At 41.5% G+C, this 19,215-nt stretch overlaps 1 protein-coding gene across 1 annotated transcript; it reads left to right on the forward strand.

The window, feature by feature from the left end:
- The first annotated feature begins 12,041 nt into the window (after positions 1 to 12,041).
- LOC148134802 (putative G protein-coupled receptor 139) lies at positions 12,042 to 18,697 on the forward strand. Its single transcript, XM_087985387.1, has 2 exons — positions 12,042 to 12,153; positions 17,796 to 18,697. Exons 1-2 carry the CDS (start codon positions 12,042 to 12,044, stop codon positions 18,695 to 18,697), a joined length of 1,014 nt encoding a protein of 337 aa, XP_087841513.1.
- Positions 18,698 to 19,215: the final 518 nt, after the last annotated feature.

Here is a 19,215-nt window from a genome sequence, read left to right on the forward strand (position 1 = left end):
TCATGCTCTGGAAAGAATATTGAATAAATGAAACCAAAATAATCAATTACAAACTGGACAGCAGGGGTCTTCCAGCTGAGGTGGTAAACAGGGTTTAAACCGCTCTGTAGGCATTCACCGGAAACAGTTCCCCAATGAATTGTTACTGCTATCAACTGAAATCTGCGAGGGACCAGGCACATCAATGTGGTGGTTGCAATAACATGATAGGTCCTGGCAATAATTTGGTTAAACTTCAACTTCCAAAGAAGTTATCCACAATGCCCAAGCAGTCGGAATGATGGAATTGCATCCTTTTGTCTCGATGAATGAAACTCAAGGAATATTGCAAAAACTCACCAAACATTCATTGATGCCAATTTGGACACATGGAAACTCTACTCATGGAAGTACAAAGCTCTCCAATTAATAGGGACAGCACCACCTCCCAGTTTCCCGGCAAAACACAACTGCGTTTTGAGACGAGAGGACGACAGAGAGGAAGAGAAAGTAAGAAGGGAAAGAGATAGAGAAAGAAATAGAAACAGAAAGAGAGAGAGAGAGCGAGAAATATCACAGAGCCATGGGATTATTACCGGGTAGAAGGAGACCAGTGGGCACGTTAGATCTTAAAACAAGCGACATCTCCAAGGATTAACTTTTTTTGCACCATTTATCTGAATTCGTTTTCTGTAGTCCAATACTCTGCGTCTTTCTTTCCCTGCAAGAAGGCAAACCAACACGTGAGGAATTTATACAGTGAATTACTTTCAAAATGCTGAGGACAAACGGAAGGTAATTCAAAATAACGTGATTTCTTTCATCATAAATAGCTCGCCAATGTTTAATTCACCACTGTTATGCCTCAACTTTATTTTTTGGTAGGCTAAATCAAATATATTTCTCCAATGTTCCTAAATAGTTCGTAATAATTTGTTTATTTCTATGCATGGTAGACTGTAATGAGTGGAGTACCGCCATTAACTATTTGCAGTTTATATAAGTGATCTGTAAGCAGTAACAAGTGTCAAAACGCAACTTTTGCGGATCATAATAAAGTAGGTGGGAAAGCCGACAGTGATGAGTAGCTAAGATTAGTGGAGATGTATACAGGTAGGAGAATCTGCCAGTATCTGAAAGTTGAAATTTCATGTCGATAAGTGCAAGGAGTGTCCATTTGGCAGAAATAAATTCTTAAAACGGAAAATGAATGTTCAAATGTCAAACAGATAAGTGTGTCAATGCAGAGGACTATTGTTGTCCTAGTAAGTGAATATGAGAAATTAGATATGGACGTGTAATATTTAATAAAAAAAAGCAAGGTGGAATCTTGATACTTATTGCAAAAGAACTGGATAATAAACGACAAGCAGCGTTGTTATATTTCTGTGAGACAACACGAGGAACATTGTGTCCAATTTTGTTCTCCTTACTTGTGATAGCATCGAAAGCAGTTCACGGGAGTTTAATCAGGTTGATCTCATGGATGAAAAGGATGAAGTAAGAGGAGTGATGGAATATCTTGGGCTTTTAATCGCTGAAGTTTAGAAGAGTGAGAGAGGATCTGATTGTGCTCCATAAAATGCTAAAGAGGATTGATAAAGCAGACGTTAAAAAGATGTTTTCTCTTGTGTTACAGTCTCAAAGAATACGTCGTAAATATAGAGTGGAGGTTGGTTCAACAGTAAGATGAGGATAAACTTCTTTTCTCACAGATTTGAAAATCTTTTGGAACTCACTGCCTCTGAGTGCAGTGGAGGCAAAATCAATCAACACGATCAAGAAAAAAATACGTATGTTTATGATGAAAAGCGGGATAAAAGGTGAGGGAGGGACATTAGAAAAGTTGAGGTGACACCAGTATAAGTACGGTCATGGTTATGGTAAATGGCGAAGCGTTGCATTACCTATTCCCACTCCTAATTCTTATGTTCCAATGTTCTTACATCCGATGACACATTTTCAGAACGAGGAGAAAATCATGTTGATTATTTGCGTCTATTTATCGAGGTTCTGCATCTATTTTGGAGGTACAGATGTACTTGAAATAGTAGCATTAGACTCCTGTATTGCTCATCACAGATGAGGTTGACGCCTTGGGAAACAACGGGCGAGTTTCTGATAGTCGAGGTCTACAGTTCTGGAGTGTTGTGAGAGCCGCAGTGCCTTTGGCGCTGAGTTAATTCAGTAACAATTGTCTGACAACCTTTACCATTTCGCAGAAGGAATCTGGAATGGTATTTCAAGATGAGGTGAGTAGATTGTCACATTTTGGTGATTTCCTGGCCTCCTTTGGCGATTTGTGGCTCTTGGTATTCAGTGCATTTCCATGCCTGTTCCGACTAATCAATTGCTCCATGAGCACCAACGCATTGTGAAAATTGTTACGAATTTCTTCATATTGTTTTGCTAACCTAAATTGATTGTCAGTAAATTCTCCAAACCTTTGTGCACTCCACACCGTTTAGAGTCTTTTCTTTCCCAGCATCAAATTTGAAACTTTTAATCTATGCAAATTCTTTGGTAATTTTTTTGGACATCCCTATAATCCGCTTTTTGTCCTGTTCTTCATTCACTTGATAGAATGCCAGTTACGACTGAATCGAAGACGTTATTGAGGAGACGATCTTGCAACTTGCTGAACTCATCCATTGGTGTTCTGTGATTCCACAAAGAATGACTTTTAAGAAGGGATTTACATGGTATTGAAACGCAGTGGTATTGAAACTAGTTGTCTATCTGTGCATTTATCTAACTGACCACCTTTCGTTCTGTAGGCTATATAGCTACTATTAAAGAAATAGACCTGAAACCTACATTCAAGAACATGCAAAAATTAACAAGTATTTATTGTATAAGGCAGAGATTGGAAATGTTAAAGTCATGAAAACGCACATTTAAACGGAAATTATTTGATCCCACAAATACAAGTTCAAATTCTTCATTCATTCATAACGTATCCATTTCTGCTTCCTTTCATAAAATTCATTAAAATATCGTCAGCCCTGTCATAGAGAACAGAAATAAACTGCCGTGTCTGTGTCACTCGAAAAACACTGAACTTTATAAATCAAATTTCACTGCCTTTTTTCTTATTCAATTTTTGCTCATGTTACTTATTTGGAATCGTGTTGATTGTGTGTGTCAGTAATAAACTTCATCTCGGATATGTGATATTACAAAAGTCCGTTTCAAACCTTTTGAGCATCTTTGAATGTTTCATATTTTATTGCATTCTGAATTCAGGAATTAAAAAGGCTGGTTTGATTTCATTTGTTGTCCGCGTATATTAATATCATCTCTGACATTCCTTCACCACGTAGCAATCCCGCATTTCAAGTGAAAATCGCCAGTTTACACCTCAGCAGCTTTGACTCCCACACTGCTCTAATGTATTTTTCTGCACAATGTTAATGTTTAGTAATTTTATGCTTTCTCCCTATCTCTGACCACATTAATTAAATTAATTGTCCTTGCATTAATATGCCTTAATGTCCCCTGTACGTTCTCCTAGCTCACTCCTTCGTCACTTAAATTCATACGTTGTTATGAGGATGTGGAATTGTACGATACCATTAAGAGAGTGAAGGACTTAGCAAGCACACAGAGTGATGGAGAATTACAATGTAACATTTGCTGCAGGAATGAGCACTGGCTGAGTTGCTATGATGGCAAAAAAAAATACGAATTCGGCTCATTTGTTTAAATCGTGCCCCAAATGTCAACCTCGAATCACGTTTGACTTTAGTATATTGACAATATTAAAACCAATGAAACAATCTGATGCTTTGCGGTTTAAGACTGGGAAAAAAATAGATTTGATTGATCTGCTAGTTGTCTACTTTTCGAAAAAGCTCAACATCCAACAGAGGAAATAATTTATGATAGAAAAAGAACTGTTGAGATTGGTACTCACCTTACAACTTTACAATGTGAATGTCACGAACAATGCGTTGGAGATGAATGTATACTTGGATCACAATCATCTTACATTCTTAGAAAGCTTTAAAGATCAGAATATGGGCCTATGTCGTTGGAGTCTTATGATACAGACGTTTCGTTTTTTACATGTAGCAGGTCACAGGAATGTAATCGCAGATGCAGTATTGCAGATGTAATTGATAAAGTTTAGATGCCAGTTGCATTTGTTTAGTGTTTAAACACACACACACACACACACACACACACACACACACACACACACATACACACACACACACACACACACACACACAGAGTTATCTGAGAATAAACTTAAGGAGAAGTTAAAGTTATCCGTATGTTAGCGTAATGTGTTTAAAAATATGAAAAAAGAGGCCATCTTTTCATTATGGTGGTTCCATTTTTGTTAAAGGGGAGGGCCGTTACGAAGGTGTAGAAGTACTCTGTACCTTTAAGAGAGTGGAGGAATTAACAAGCATACAGAGTGCTGTTAAATTTACAGTGTATCATTTGGTCCAGCAGGTAGCACTTGCTGAGTTTTTACGATACAAAATCAAATCAGATTAGGCCAATCCGTTTACATTGTATCCGAAAATAACAAACTACAATCAAGTTTGAATGTTGTCTATTGACAATTTAAAAAACCAATTAAACGATCCAATGCTTTGGGATATAAGACTGGTTAAAATCGAACAGTTGAGGGGAGAAGTGTCAAGCTACCAGCATGGACAGCCTGCCCGAAACACACCTCTTTTCAAAGTATATATATCTATCAATGAGCTGTGAAACAGAAGTCCCTGAGAAGACGAGCATCGACAGAGGAAGATACAAAGGGAAAATTCGAGAACTGCCTGGTTTTGAAATTTGATTTTTTGGGAAATCTTGCTCGGGGGTTTGATCAGATAAGTATTGTAGAAGGGAAAGTAAAAGATACCCGGAAGGAAGTAGCTGTAAGTAGTTGTTATTTAATTAGTCTCTGTCATACTATAAGAAATAAAGTTGTTAATTTTTACTTTAAATAGTTCTTGGCCTCTCGAATTTTTACAGATTACTGCACGGGATAAACCTTTTCTGTGTTGCCTGTATAAATTAAGCCAGGGTAGCGGGGTGTGTGTATTCTGTCCGTGTCGTTACATATGGCACAGTAGACGATGCATAAACACCAGAAGGAATATGGACTGTCTCTCTGCAGTTGGGAGACCTCCAACGCACACAGATCCCATCTCTCCCGCAGATCCAGTTTCCAAAACTAAAAACGTGAAAGTTACCAACATTATTCGAACCATGCAGTCATTGACTTTCAGGCTTCAGTTTTACATTCATATCCAAGTAAGACAGTGGAAATTACTCTATTTCATTTCCTGATGGCAATAAATACACTTTCCATCGCTCCTCAAATGCTGACAGTAGAAGTTTCCTTTTCCTCTCTATGTTGTTTACAGTAAGTATTACTACGACTGTGAACTGTCAATTGTTTCTTTCAGTGCTCTGAGGCAACATCTGTGACGTTTTTAATCACAGATCAAAGGAGGACAGACTCCAACTTTATTTGGGCCTCCTGCCAGATTAACATCTCCAACAATCGAGTGACAGTTCTCTCTAACTCTTTCAGCATTATTTGTGCACCTCAGTATCACTGATGCAGCTGCCATTACTGAGATTATTTCTGACTGCAGCTGACCGTTAGGCACAACCAAATAGAGATTAGATTAGATTACTTACAGAGTGGAAACAGGCCCTTCGGCCCAACAAGTCCACACCGACCCGCCGAAGAGCAACCCACCCATACCCATTCCCCTACATTTACCCCTTCACCTAACACTTACGGACAATTTAGCATGGTCAATTCATCTAATCTGCACATTTGTGGACTGTGGGAGGAAACAGGAGCACTTGGAGAAAACCCACGCAGACACGAGGAGAATGTCAGGTGCCTGAGGCGGGAATTGAACCCGGATCTCTGGCACTGTGAGGCAGCAGTGCTTCCGTGCCGCCCACTTTTTAACTTAACATGCACGAATCTGCCTGGATCGGCTCGAACCATTGATCTTTCTGTCAACAGTCGAACACGCTCACAGATTGCAGCACAGAAACTCCAGAGGTTGAGATCTGGAAACATTCCCAGGAAGCAGTGAAACCAATCATATGAATTTACATTTGTATCACGAGGACAGACATCAAATTTGAAGTTGTGTGATCACTGATGGTTAAACATTAGCATTGGCAGCACTATGTGAGGTAGTGATTAACTCTGTCACTTGCAACTTATCAGGAGTTTTTGAATGATGATAGAACTTCTTATAATTGCACCTTGCTTGTGGAAGCTGTGTTACTTTAAAATGTAATTCAAACCTTAAGAGCACATGCGAACCGTCATGACCAATCATGTGAGTCGCACTTACTTTGCTCACAATCATCATCTACTTTCCTTCAGCTTGCATCTCTGAATTGCTTTCCAGTGCTGAATTGAAGTATTGATACTTGCTAATTCGACTGTCGTGAAAGAAGCATTGCAATTCAACTGGTCATTGTGAGGAAGCATCTCGATCTATATTCAAGTGGTCTCCATCTTACGATGTGGATAAGATGAGTGCTCTCTTAAATGTCTGGCTTTGTGTAAAAATAAAAGTCCGCCGAGAGGTTTGTCTCTGACGCTTGCTCGAGAAATGCGGGATTGGTGTATTGTACCATTGACATTGGATTGGGAGACGTTGACTGTTTACGAGCAGCAATATATTGCTATAATTATAGAGGGGCTTTGGTGAGAACACGCACAGAACATTGAGTACAATTTGAAACGACTTATCTTAGAAAGGATGCTTTGGATATGAAGAGATTGCAGCAAAGACTGATTCTTGGGACGGCAGGTTAGATGTGTGAAAATGTATTGTATTCGTTTGGACTATATTCACTGGGTGTTAAGAAAAATGAGAGCGGAGGAGGGATGACATAAAAACACACAAAAATTGAAGTTTCACACAAGCTACGTACAGAAAGGATTGCTTGCTATGACCTTTCGGGGGATGGTGATGAAAGGTAGTGGTATGTGGAAGGCATAACCTACAATCAGAGGGCCACAGTCCAAAGAAACAGTGTCTGTCTGCAATGAGTGGAAATGTCTTCACACTGTCAGTGGGGAATGAAGGTATCACATTTTCTACCACAGAGAACGGACAATGATAAAACATTTAATATTTCCAAGCAGGAGTTAGATAAATTTCTTGGGATCAATGTGACCGAATGATATGTGGGTGCAACCAGAGATCTTGAGTTTGAGTTGAATAATCGACCATGATCCCATTGTATACTGGAGCAGGAACGAATCGTTGAATTAACTCTCCAACTCCCATTGTCTCTGCTTCCATTTGTCCATGTTGGTTCGAGAAGCAATGTTGGCACCAGGGATTGAATTGAGTTTATCTGGGGAGTAGTGTTCTGCTGTTTGTTGGTTTCAAGGTGAGCGATCACGCCAAATCGGATGACATCTCAGCCCTAGAGTTTTGTCATGGGGTGGGGAGCATCTAATCCAGTTGATGGGGTTGGAAGGGAGGGCAGATTTTAATGTTGTTCGGTATGCAGCAATCGTTTTGTTGAGTGTCTGAGAGAGGGTGCTTAGGCTTCGTGTCAGTGGGTGACAGGTCGGTTCAGTGTGCAAATGTCCAATTGGCTTGTTGTTGTGTCCTGTTCATGAATACATAACAGGACTGTGTATTCACATCTGGGATGGCAGGCCTCAGTTGTTTATTAAGATTTGTTTAATTGGGGGCGTCTCCATTAAGGCACTTAAGTCGGGTTTATTCCTCTAATTACCTCACACAATTTTGAAGATTAATTGAGCTCGGATTCTCATAAAAGCCAACATTCTCCCTCACCAAGCACCCAACCAATGAAACTCTTTCTTTCTGGCCACTGCCCCCTCTGATACCTTCCATCACTGATTCTGGAACTGAACAAGTGTGTCAGCGAGTGAATATAAAAGTAGCTGTGTTTCTTGTTGTTTTTTTTAAGTGGAGTCGGTGAACAGAGAGTTTTACTCTGCTTCTGACACTGTGATTGTTTGAAGGGGTAATGTCTCTGGAATTTTATTTTGTATTTCAACCCGTGTTGTCCATTTCCTGGGAGTGTTCTATGAGGGAGAATGTACAGAGATCTTTTGTCTGTATCGAACCACACGCTGTACCTTTCTCGGGATTGCTATGTAGAGTACACTGTCGATGGAGCATTATTATGAATCAAAACCGTTGCTATCTCTGTCCTAGGTGCGTTTGCGAGAGTAGTGCTGAGTGATGTTTGCGCGAAATTAATTGGACATCATCCCTTTGACTAACTTTTTGAATCCCTCGATATATAGATCCACTCCTGAATCTCACTACGAAGGCTCTGTTAGTGCAGATCTATTCTCTAAGTCTCCGTGTGAACACCCTGTTAGTACAGATCCACTGTCTAAATGTCATTGTAAACACTCTGTTAGTACAAACCCATTCGCTGACTCTCCCTGTGAACTTCCTGTCAGGCCAGATTCATTCTCTGCCTTGTGAACTATTTGTTAGTAAATCACGTTCGCTGACTCTCCCAGTGAACACTCTGACAGTACAGACCCACAGTCTGACTCTCCCTTTGAACTCTCTGACAGTACAGAACCACACTTTGACTGTCCACACAAACGCTCTGTCCTTACAGGGTCACACTGACGATTGTGATACTGGCCTGTGGAAAGTGAGGTCTACCTCATGGCCATGGCATCGGCAGATGGCATTTGTGGTGGTCCCCGACCTGATATTGCGACATTTTCCCATTATTTAAACGAGAAGAATTTAATTTCCTGGAGCATCTGAATTTGTACAACATGAACTCTGTCCATGTTTTTGAAAAACAAGAAGTTCACTTGCAATGACAAAGTATCAAAGGCTACGAGACATCTACTGGAATACAAGATGAGCACAGATGAGTGCTTGTTTTTGACTGTTTCGGGCGTTTTTAGTGTCAAAGATTTTATTGTTATAGACTTCTATTTCCTGATGACACACAAACAGGCATATAAACTGGACTTTTGTGGCGGAGTGGAAGGGAAAATAGGAACCCTGTTCATTGTCTACCGTTCGCAGGGCTTTCATTTTTCTACTTGTGAGGGCTTCCTTTTCTTCAATTTCACTTATTAAGGATGCTCTCACTTCAGTGAAGAAGTCACAGTGCAACTGCTTCACAACCTGCAATACATCTGATTCACTGGTTAAAGACGACAGTAAAAGCTATTGATGTGGGAACATAAATCAGCTTTCTGGAAGGAGTTAGGGAGGGTAGGAGAGAGAATGACATAACATCTGCTACTTCCTGATGTACAAAGACACCTGCCACTACCATACACACCCACAAGATGTTCAGCTAACTAAGAGCCCCGATAGGTACCATTTGCAGCTCGTCACAAATCATACATCTTTTTGTATGCAGTCCCGGTTGCTGGTTCATCTGCAAACAGTCTTTCATGTGGACATATTACAACCTACTAACCTCAGTATCTACGTAACTAATTTCAGACAATGAATATTCCCTTCCTTTTGCCTTTCCACCTCCAGATACCAGATCATTCATGAAATGATTTTCCTTCCGCAAAGGCAACTCATTTTCACTGACATAGTGTTTCCCATGAACAAACGTCTCGATTATATTCTTCCCAGGCTTACCATGAACATTGATTTCTTTCTGTCTGTCCTTTCATTTCGCTCTCTCACTCTCTGTCTGTGGCTCTGTCTCCGTCGTGTTCAGTCCCCTCTCCACTGATCAGTTCCTCCTCCCCATTCGCTCTCCATAGTCATCTTTAATTGAATTCCCGCGCCTAATCAACATCATAAATGCCACTCTTCTAAAGTTTTTAAGCATCTGACAAGGCTCACTGTTATGAAAGATGAACTCTGTATCTTCACAGATATTGCTGGACAAACAGTGTCTCTCTGAGAGCTTCAGCCACCGTTTTGATGTGAAATGCTCATCTGTCAAAATTACTTTGCAAGCTCATTCAGATTTGATCTTGGTTTGCTCTGCTTGCCCTATTTGCATATCTCCCTCACGAAGTTCCTCGCATTCTGCTAGATTTTGCACCTATCACGGCCGCAGACCTTTGACAGTTTGTTAGGTACACATGTCAACCTCTTCTGTTTTTGATAACTGAAACATTCTTTTCACAGAATTTCTCTCTGGAATGACATGGAGGAAAAACTCCACATTTTTCTCTTTAATTTTCAGTGTGTGACTACTCAGTTCCCACCATTAGAACATAGAAGGTAGAACACAGAACATTGCAGCACAGTATAGGCCCTTTGGCCTTGGATGTTGCGTCGACTTGAGAATCCAATCTCACCCCCATCTAACCTACACTATTACGTTATCAGCCATATGTATATCCAATGACCTTGAAACTTAGTGAGTTCACTACTGTTACAGGCAGGGACTTTCCATAATATTACTATTCTCCGAGTAAACAACTAACTTCTGACATCTGTTCTGTATCTATCATCACTAAATTTAAAGCCTCGTGACAGCCATCACTATCCGAGGAATAAGGCTTTCACTGTCTGCCCTATCTCATCATCTTATCATCTTGTATGTCTCTATTAAGTCTCCTCTCATCCTTCTCTCTCACGAAAACAGCCTCAGGTCCCTTAGCCATTGCACATAAGACCTTCTCGCCATACCAGGCAATACCCTGGTAAATCTCCTCTGCATCCGTTCCAATGCTTCCACATCGTTCCTATAATATGGCGAAAGAGCTGTACGCAGTACCCCAAGTGCAGGTGCACCAGATTTGTGTACAGCAGGATACCAGCCATAGCATTGCTATATTCGTAAGCTCATCGAGAGTATAAAATGGAAGGTTGCTAAATATTAGTCGGGATACAGAATTCATTAGCAAGGGCGTGAAGGTGAAATTGTATCATAGGCTGCTGAGGGCACAACTGGCATACTACGTGCATATCTGTAATCCGAATTACAGACTGGACGTGTTTGCACGAAGGAAGACCATAAGGAGATTTACCAGGATGTCGCTGGGCAGATTTACATAGAGGCTGTCTCAACTGGAGAGATTTAGCCATGAACAGAGACTGCAAAGCATGACATTCTATATCTGAGTGCAGAGGAGATTGAAAGCTGAGGTGATTGAGATTAATATATATAGACAAAATAGATTGTTCCCCAATGTGGAGGCATCAGAGACCACGGGGACATGAAATTAAGGTGAGAGCTACAAGGTTCAAAGGAGATGTGAGGCAAAAACGTTACATCCAATGACTGCTGGGGGCCTGGAAGTCACTACCTGTAAGATTGATAGAGGCCGAAACGCTCAATATATTTTAGAAAGTTTGAGAAGTGTAACTGAAATGTTAAGGTATTGTAGGCAAAGGGAAAGTTGATGGAAAATGGAATTGAACCAGTTCGTTGGCTGTTTTGGTCCTTGTAGAACTTATGGGCAGAAGGGCCCTTTTCCTGTGGTGTCGATCTGAATGACTCTCATTCCATAACTTCGCATGCTGACGGAAAAAGCTCCAATTATTTGTCTAAGGCTGCCACAGCCTTTGGCTTCAACACATCTGTACCTCGATCTCCCCCATTGCTTGAGCCAGCAGTTGTGGAAACAACACTAACAATTAACATTATGTAACTTATTTGTAGGAATCCTTTTAACAATCCTTGATGTTTAAACATGTATTATTTCACCAATTTTAGTACACAGTGCAAAACACAGAATTGCACACACACACAAACACACACACACACAAATCACAGACAGACTTGCCCTCCCAGTCTCAAGTTGGTTGAAAAAGTGACTCAAGCACACCACAACACCCAAACGTTACTTTCATCACTAGATTTGAGTTTCCATGAAAAGCATTTGACCTGAAAGAGCGTTAACTGAAATCATTTGCCCAGAGACTAAAAGCAATACCCAACTCCATTAACAGAGCTCAAGTTTTCACGATGACTTAATACCAGCTCAGAAAAAAATAGAACATTGTCTCTCAGGGATTGTCCTCTCTGCTCTCTATAAGGATTTCGCTTCACTGGCATCAGCTTGTGCTGACTGAACTCCTCAGAATTACTCTTCACCCACTGACAGAAGAGGCATCATGAGTTTGGCTGAGGCACTTGCATTCTATCGGGAGGCGATCAACATACGGAATATATTTCAGGAGATCGAGAGGATCTACTTCCCGCTACTTGCTGCTGTTAGTGTCCCCCGTAAGTGTTAGCGTCGGTTATCAATTCTATAAACGGTGTTGCACTCTTTCTTATTGTCCAGAATTCTACGCTGTCTTCTTTCTTTCAAAATAGTCTGTCCTATCCTCTGTATGTGTTATTGGTTCCTCCTCACTCCTTTCGTGCGCATGGTGAATTGTAACCCGGTGTTAGACCAGTCAACACTGTAACGACTGGAGGCAATTTGGCTGGATTCACAGCTACTAATCGTTGTTGGTTTAGGCTTAGGTTCTCGATATCAAGTGAGGAAGGACCATGTGAAGTCTTCTGCAAATGTTTGCCTTCTATTTTTCATTATAGACCATAGATGCTGAATACATCATGATCATTACCTATTGACGTTATATTTCAGGCATGAGAATAATGAGAAGTCAGATACATACAAAGTCACAGATATTTATACCCACAGACAATTACACAGTTACCTCAACAATCTCTCCCACACACTCTGTCGTTTTTTTCACATTCTCTCAACAATGCAACATCTCCTTCACACACTCTTGCACACATGTATTCACACAAACATTCAAACACCCTGCCCGTAGTTTGTATATATTTGAATGGAAAACTTTGCACAAATCCTCAAGCAGACATTCACACGAATATACGCACAAACTCACACATGCACACAACGTTCACGCACAGTCACTCGAACATATATGCTTATTCATTCGTTCTGTGAGACACATATACATGGGCATCCGTCTGCAGTCGTTATACAGTATTTGTCATCTCTCAATATAGGACATAGAAAAGTACAGCACAGAACAGCCCCTTCGGCTCACGATGTTGTGCCGAAATGTAATCCTAATGTAAAATATAGTAACTTAACCGACGCAACCCAAAACTCATTGCTATCCATGTGCATTTTCAGCAGTCGCTTCAATGTCCCCAATGACGCTGCCTCCACGACCACAGCTGGCAACGCATTCCATTCGTTCACAACTCTCTACGTAAAGAACCGACCTCTGACGTCTCCTTTATACCTTCCTCCTAATATCTTCAAATTATGACTTCTCATAACAGTCAATCCTGCCCTGGGGAAAAGTCTCGGACTATTGACTCTAACTGTTCCTCCCATTACCTTGTACACCTCGATTAGTTCTCCTTTTTTCCTGCTTCTCTCCAGAGAGAAACGTTAAAGCTTATTGAACCTTTCTGCATAAGGCAGGACCACCAGTCCAGACAGCATTCTGGTAAACATTCTTTAAACCCTCTGCAAAGTCTCTGTTCCTTTCCTATAGTAGGGCTACCAGAACTGGACACAATATTCCAAGTCTGATCTCACCAGGGGCTTGTAGAGCTGCAGCAAAACCTCGTGGCTATTAAACCCGATCCCCTTGTTAATGAAAACCAAAGCACCATATGCTTTCTTGACAACATATGGGTAGCAACTTTGAGGGATCTATGTAATTGCATATCCAGATCCGTCTGTTCCTCCACACTGCCAAGAATCCTGTCTTTAATCCTATATTCAGCATTCGAGTTTGTCCATCAAAATGCATCACTTCACATTTATCCAGTTTGAACTCCATCTGCCATTTCTCAGCCCAGCACTGCATTCTGTCTATGTCGGGCTGCAGCCTACAGTAGCCCTCGATGCTATCGACGATTCCTCCAATCTTTGTGTCATCTGCAAATTCACTAACCCACCCCCCAGCCTCCTCATACAAGTCATTTATAAAAACTACAAAGAGCAGAGGCCATGAACAGAGCCCTGTGGGACATCACTCAACATTGTTCTCTAGGCAGAATCCATTACATCTACAACCACTGTCAGCCAGCCAATTCTGAATCCAGATAGCCAAATCTCCTTGAGTCCCATACTTCCTGACTTTATGAATGAGCATTCCATGGGTACTCTATCAAATACTTTGCTGGAGTCCATACTCACCGTATCCACTGCTCGACCGTCGTCGATCTGTCTTTACATCTTCTCAAAAAACTCAATAAGCGAGGTGAGGCATGACGTGCCACCCACAAAGCAATGCTGACTGTCTTTTATCACATTATGCTTTGCCATATAGTCATAAATCCTATCCCTCAGAATTATTTCCAAAACGTTGCTGACCACAGACGTAAGACTGACTGGTATGTAATTGCCAGATATCTCCCTATTACCCTTTTGAAAAGAGGGGCATTTGTCTCCTTCCAGTCCTCCGGTACGACTCCCGTGGAGGGTTAGGAGGCAAATATCCTCACCAGCAGCTTAGCAACCTCCTTTCTCGCTTCCCGGAGCAGCCGTTATATAGAACACAAAGCGTGAAACATAGAACATAGAACAGAACAGCGCAGTACAGGCCCTTCATCCTTCGAATTTGTGCCAACATTCCATTGTACACTGAGGTCAAAATAACCTACATATCGAAATTTTACTATCACCCATGTGCCTGTCCAAGAGTCGCTTAAATGTCCCTAATGGACCTGACTCCATTACTACTACTGGCAATACATTCCGCGCACCCACCACTCTCTGTGGAAAGCACCTACCTTGAAATCTATTCCAAACATTCCACCAATCACCAGAACATTATGCACCCTCTCGATGGCCATTTCCATCCTGGGAAAAAAATTATCCTACTATCCACTCTACGTATGTCTCTCTTTATCATGTACACCTCTATCCATGCACCTCTTATCCCTCGTTGCTACAAAGAGAAAATACCTAATTCCTCAACCTTTCTTTACAACACATGCCCCTGTTCCAGGCAGCATCCGAGTAAGCCACGTCTGCACCCTCTCTAAAACTTCCACATGCTTCCTATAAGTGTGGTCTAACCAGAGCTTTGTGGAACTGGAGCATAACCTTGCAGCTGTTCGACTCAATCCCCCGCTAATGAAAACCAATACACTATACGCCTTCTTAACAACTTTGTTAACTTGGTCAGAAGACTTGAAGGATCTGTGGACGTGGACCCCAGAATACGTCTGTTGCTCCACACTGCCAAGAATTCTGCCTTAACGCTGCATACAAATTAGACCTTCCAAAATAAATAATCTCACAGTTTTCCAGGTTGAACTCCATCTTGCACATATCATCCCAGCTATCCATTCTGTGAATATCTACAAAAGCCCTCCACACTATCCAATAATCCAGTATCCTTCGTCTAATCAGCAAACATACTAACCCAACCTTCCACTTACTCATTTAAGTCATTTATAAAAATTACAATTGGCAGAAGTGCCAAAACCAATTCTGTGGCATACCCAGTGGTCACCAAATTCCAAGGCTGTATAGTTTCCATCTACTACCACTCTCCAGCTTCTGTGGACCAGCAGTTCTGTATCCAGACAGACAGATTTCCCTGCATTCGACATCTGCTTACCTTCTGAATGAGCCTATCACGGGGACACTTATCAAACGCCTTGTTAAAACCCATGTACATCACAGCCTCTGTTTTACATTCATTTATGTGTTTTGTCACATCCCCAAATAATTTAATTAGGTTTTGAGGCATTACCTGCCCCTCACGAAGACATGCTGACTTTCTCTAATCAAGCTATGGTTTCCAAATAATAATAAATCCTGTCTCTCAAAATACACTCGAATAATGTGCTTACTTTGGACGTAAGACTGATTGGTCTGTAGTTCCCAGGACTATCGCTGTTTCCTCTCTTGAAACCCCTCAAATTAATTGGCATTACGCCGGTAGACAACGAGGATGCAAAGATCATCGCCAAAGGCGCAGCAATCCCTTCCCTCTCTTCCTGTAGAAAATTTGAGTATATTCCATCTGGTCCTATCTATCCTCAAGTATTTCAAAATTTTCAGCACATCCTATTTCTTAACATCAACCTGCTTGGACATATCAGTCAGTTTCAAGTTGTTTTCAGAAACATGAAAGTCGCTCTCAGGAGTGAAATCTGAGGCAAAGTATTCATTAAGTACCTCCCTGTCTTCTCCGACTCTAGACACACGTTCCCTCCACAATCGGGCCTACCTTCATCCTGGCCATCCTCTTCTTCCCTGCATAAGGAAAAGCCTTACGGTTTTCCATAATCATACTCACTAAAACGTTTTCATGCTCCATTCTTGCTTTGCAAAGTCCATTCTTCAGTTCACCCCTGGCTCGCTTGTAACTCTCCTAGAGCCCTGCCTCATTCTTCCCTTCACAACCTTATGTCAGCTTCCTTATTGTTCTTGACTAGATTGCCCACACCATTTGTCAACGTTAAACGTACATTTCCTTTTCTGTCTCAGTGGCACAAACGTCTCGAGCACTATCAGCACATGCTCCCGAAACACATTTCTATTTTGCATTTGCCTGAGAACATCTGTTGCCAATGTGGCATCCCCAATTCCTGCTAATAGAATTGTAATTACCCTTCCCTCATTTAAATACTTTCCCATGCTGTCTATTCCTATCCCTTTCCATGAGCCTCGTGAATGTCAGGGAACGTCACCAAAATGCTCTCTCATCAATAGGTTTTACATCTGGCATGGTTTGTTGCCAAACACCAAATCAAATGCATTCTCCCCTCTAGTTGGGACCGGAGTCCTTCCTGGACATACGTCACAAAAGCTGCTCCATCCAAACGATTTGAACTAAGGAGGTTCCAATCAAATTTAGAAAAGTTTAAGTCACCCGTGGCAATTACCCAGTTACTTCTGCACGTTTCCAGTATCTGCTTCCTGATCTGTTCCTCTTTGTCTCTGTTGTTTTTAGGGGTCTGTGAATAACTCCCAATAAAGCGACTGCTCCTTTCCTGTTTCTGATCCACCCATATTGACCCTCCATGCAAACCTTACTCGACAAATTTCCTTTCTGCAGCTCAAATGTTACCACTGATAAGTAATGCCACACCCCACACCTATTTACTTTCCTCCCTATTCCTTTGAAGCATCTAAACCCTGGACTATCTAACAGCCATTCCTGCCCCTTCCCTGTAACATAAAAGTCTCTGTAATGGTCACAATGCAGTTCCAAATACTGACTCATGCTTTAGGGTTGTCACCCTTATTCCTGATAAATGTTGTGTTCATAAAAACTCAGTTCAACCCATCACACTAACTGCACATTTGCCCTATCAACCGTATATCCCTCTTCACAGGCTCTCTGCACTCTGTATCTAGCTGTCCACTACCTTCTCCGGCCTCTGGTCTGGAGCTACTGTTTTCATGCCCGTATCAATCTAGTTGAAACTATTCTGAACAGCTCCAGCAAACATCTGCCCAGGATATTGTTGGCTATCCAGTTCAGGTGCAAGCAGCCATTCTGTGCAGGTCCCAGGTGTACAATTGTCCAAGGAAAACTGATGATAAGCTTCCTTCCTTGATTGTGGCATACCATCTAGTGAAGGGGACCCACAGTTCGATTTGGAATGGGATTCCTGGATTTGGATCCAGCAACACTGAATGAATGATCACTTTAATTTCAATCTCAATGGCGTGTGCCTAACTCAGTGGGGAACGTACAGAGTTCAAAATCTAATGGATCTACTACCTTTTTTGAGACATGCAAGTGTAATCATGGGTTGGAAAGATGCTGTTGGAGGAGATAGCTTTATGCCTGTATATGGTACACACTACTGCAATGGTGTGTCAGTCGTTGAGTGAGTGAATGCTGAATGTTTCGTTCGCTGCCCTATATATCATTTTATAACGAACGTGTTTTATTTCTCAGTTAATGTAATAACGATTGTAATCCTTTCCCGGCGAAAGTGCGGATTGTGTGGATGTGTCACTCGCTACCTCATGACCATGGCAATAGCTGATCTGCGTGTGGTGCTCCTCGACCTGATATTGAGACATATTCCCATTCTTTTTCCAGAAAACTTTCTTTTCCTGGGATACATGGATGTGTGTAACATTCACGCGGTCCTGCTGTATGCAGTCACAGACTGCTCTGTCTGGTTCACTGTCGCATTCACCTTTGATCGGTGTGTGGCCATTTGCTACCAAAAACTGAAACCTAAATATTGTAGTGAGAAAATAGCAGCTGTGGTTCTGGGAACAGAGACTGTCTTGAGCTCTTTAAAGAACATAATCTGGTATTTTATGTACAACAATAGGTATCGTTTCCTGAATGATCCTGTGTTTTGTGGTCTGAATCTGCATGGTACTAATTTGATGTTATGGGCTGTAATTGAAGTTGTTAACTACATTATCACACCCTGCCTTCCATTTGCCCTGATTCTGCTGCTCAACATTTTCACCGTCAGACACATTTTAGTGAGCAGCAATGCCCGCAAGAGACTCCGGGCTCACAGCAATAAGGAGAGACCCAGAGACACTGAGATGGAGAATCGAAGGAAATCCATTATTTTACTGTTTGCTATTTCTGGCAATTTTATCCTGCTGTGGGCAGTGTTTACAGTGATATCTATACTTCAGCGATTTCATCAGCTGGGTGTCTATACCTTTGTACCTGCATATTTAATAGATTTAGGCTTCATTCTCCAACTCCTGGGTTGCTGCACAAACACTGGCATCTTCGCCATAACACAAGCTAAGTTCAGAGGACAATTAAAGAATGTGGTGACATATCCCTTCACTCTACTATCGCAATTAATTAATCTTTGCTAACATTGATAGATTCCAGATTGAAACTCAACAGTGGACCAAATAATGACCAACAAGCAATTCCCCACGTGTCCTATGATGCGCATCTACTCACACCCAGTGTGCTCTCTCACTGACAATCTGGCCCAGTCAGAACACTGGTGTGGATGCTTGTGGGTTAGAAAGAGGTGCATCATTGATACATCGACCAGGCGCTTGTAATCATGACGGACTCAGTCAGAAGTTATCAGGGCTGTGTGTACCCAGCGATGAGGCATTGCTTAATATTGCGTGGTCGATGGAGGGATTATAGAAAGGAGATAGGCTCAGTCAACCCCTGCAAATTCTGGCGATGTACCAGAAAAGAATTCACTTTAACTACTCTAGCGGGTAAATGGTTCTGAACGTGACACCAATTCAGCGGTTTGATGCTGCTTTATCCTAAAAGGTGAAGATAGTCTTGCGAGGAGTTGCTTCAACGTCATTTATCGCAGTGATAAATTGTGAACAACCTTTGAGGGAATTCAAAGGCGAATTGCTTG

This window comes from Chiloscyllium plagiosum, unplaced genomic scaffold (genome assembly GCF_037043375.1).
Source record: "Chiloscyllium plagiosum isolate Xiang-an unplaced genomic scaffold, Cpla_swu_hap1 HiC_scaffold_52, whole genome shotgun sequence".
Taxonomy (NCBI): Eukaryota; Metazoa; Chordata; class Chondrichthyes; order Orectolobiformes; family Hemiscylliidae; genus Chiloscyllium; species Chiloscyllium plagiosum.

Excerpts from the sequence above, each read along its gene's own strand:
- LOC148134802 (XM_087985387.1), top strand. The coding sequence starts at position 12,042 with ATGAGTTTGGCTGAGGCACTTGCATTCTATCGGGAGGCGATCAACATA. Across the intron at positions 12,154-17,795 it reads TGCTGCTGTTAGTGTCCCCC|TTAATGTAATAACGATTGTA; the intron begins GTAAGTGTTAGC and ends TTTATTTCTCAG.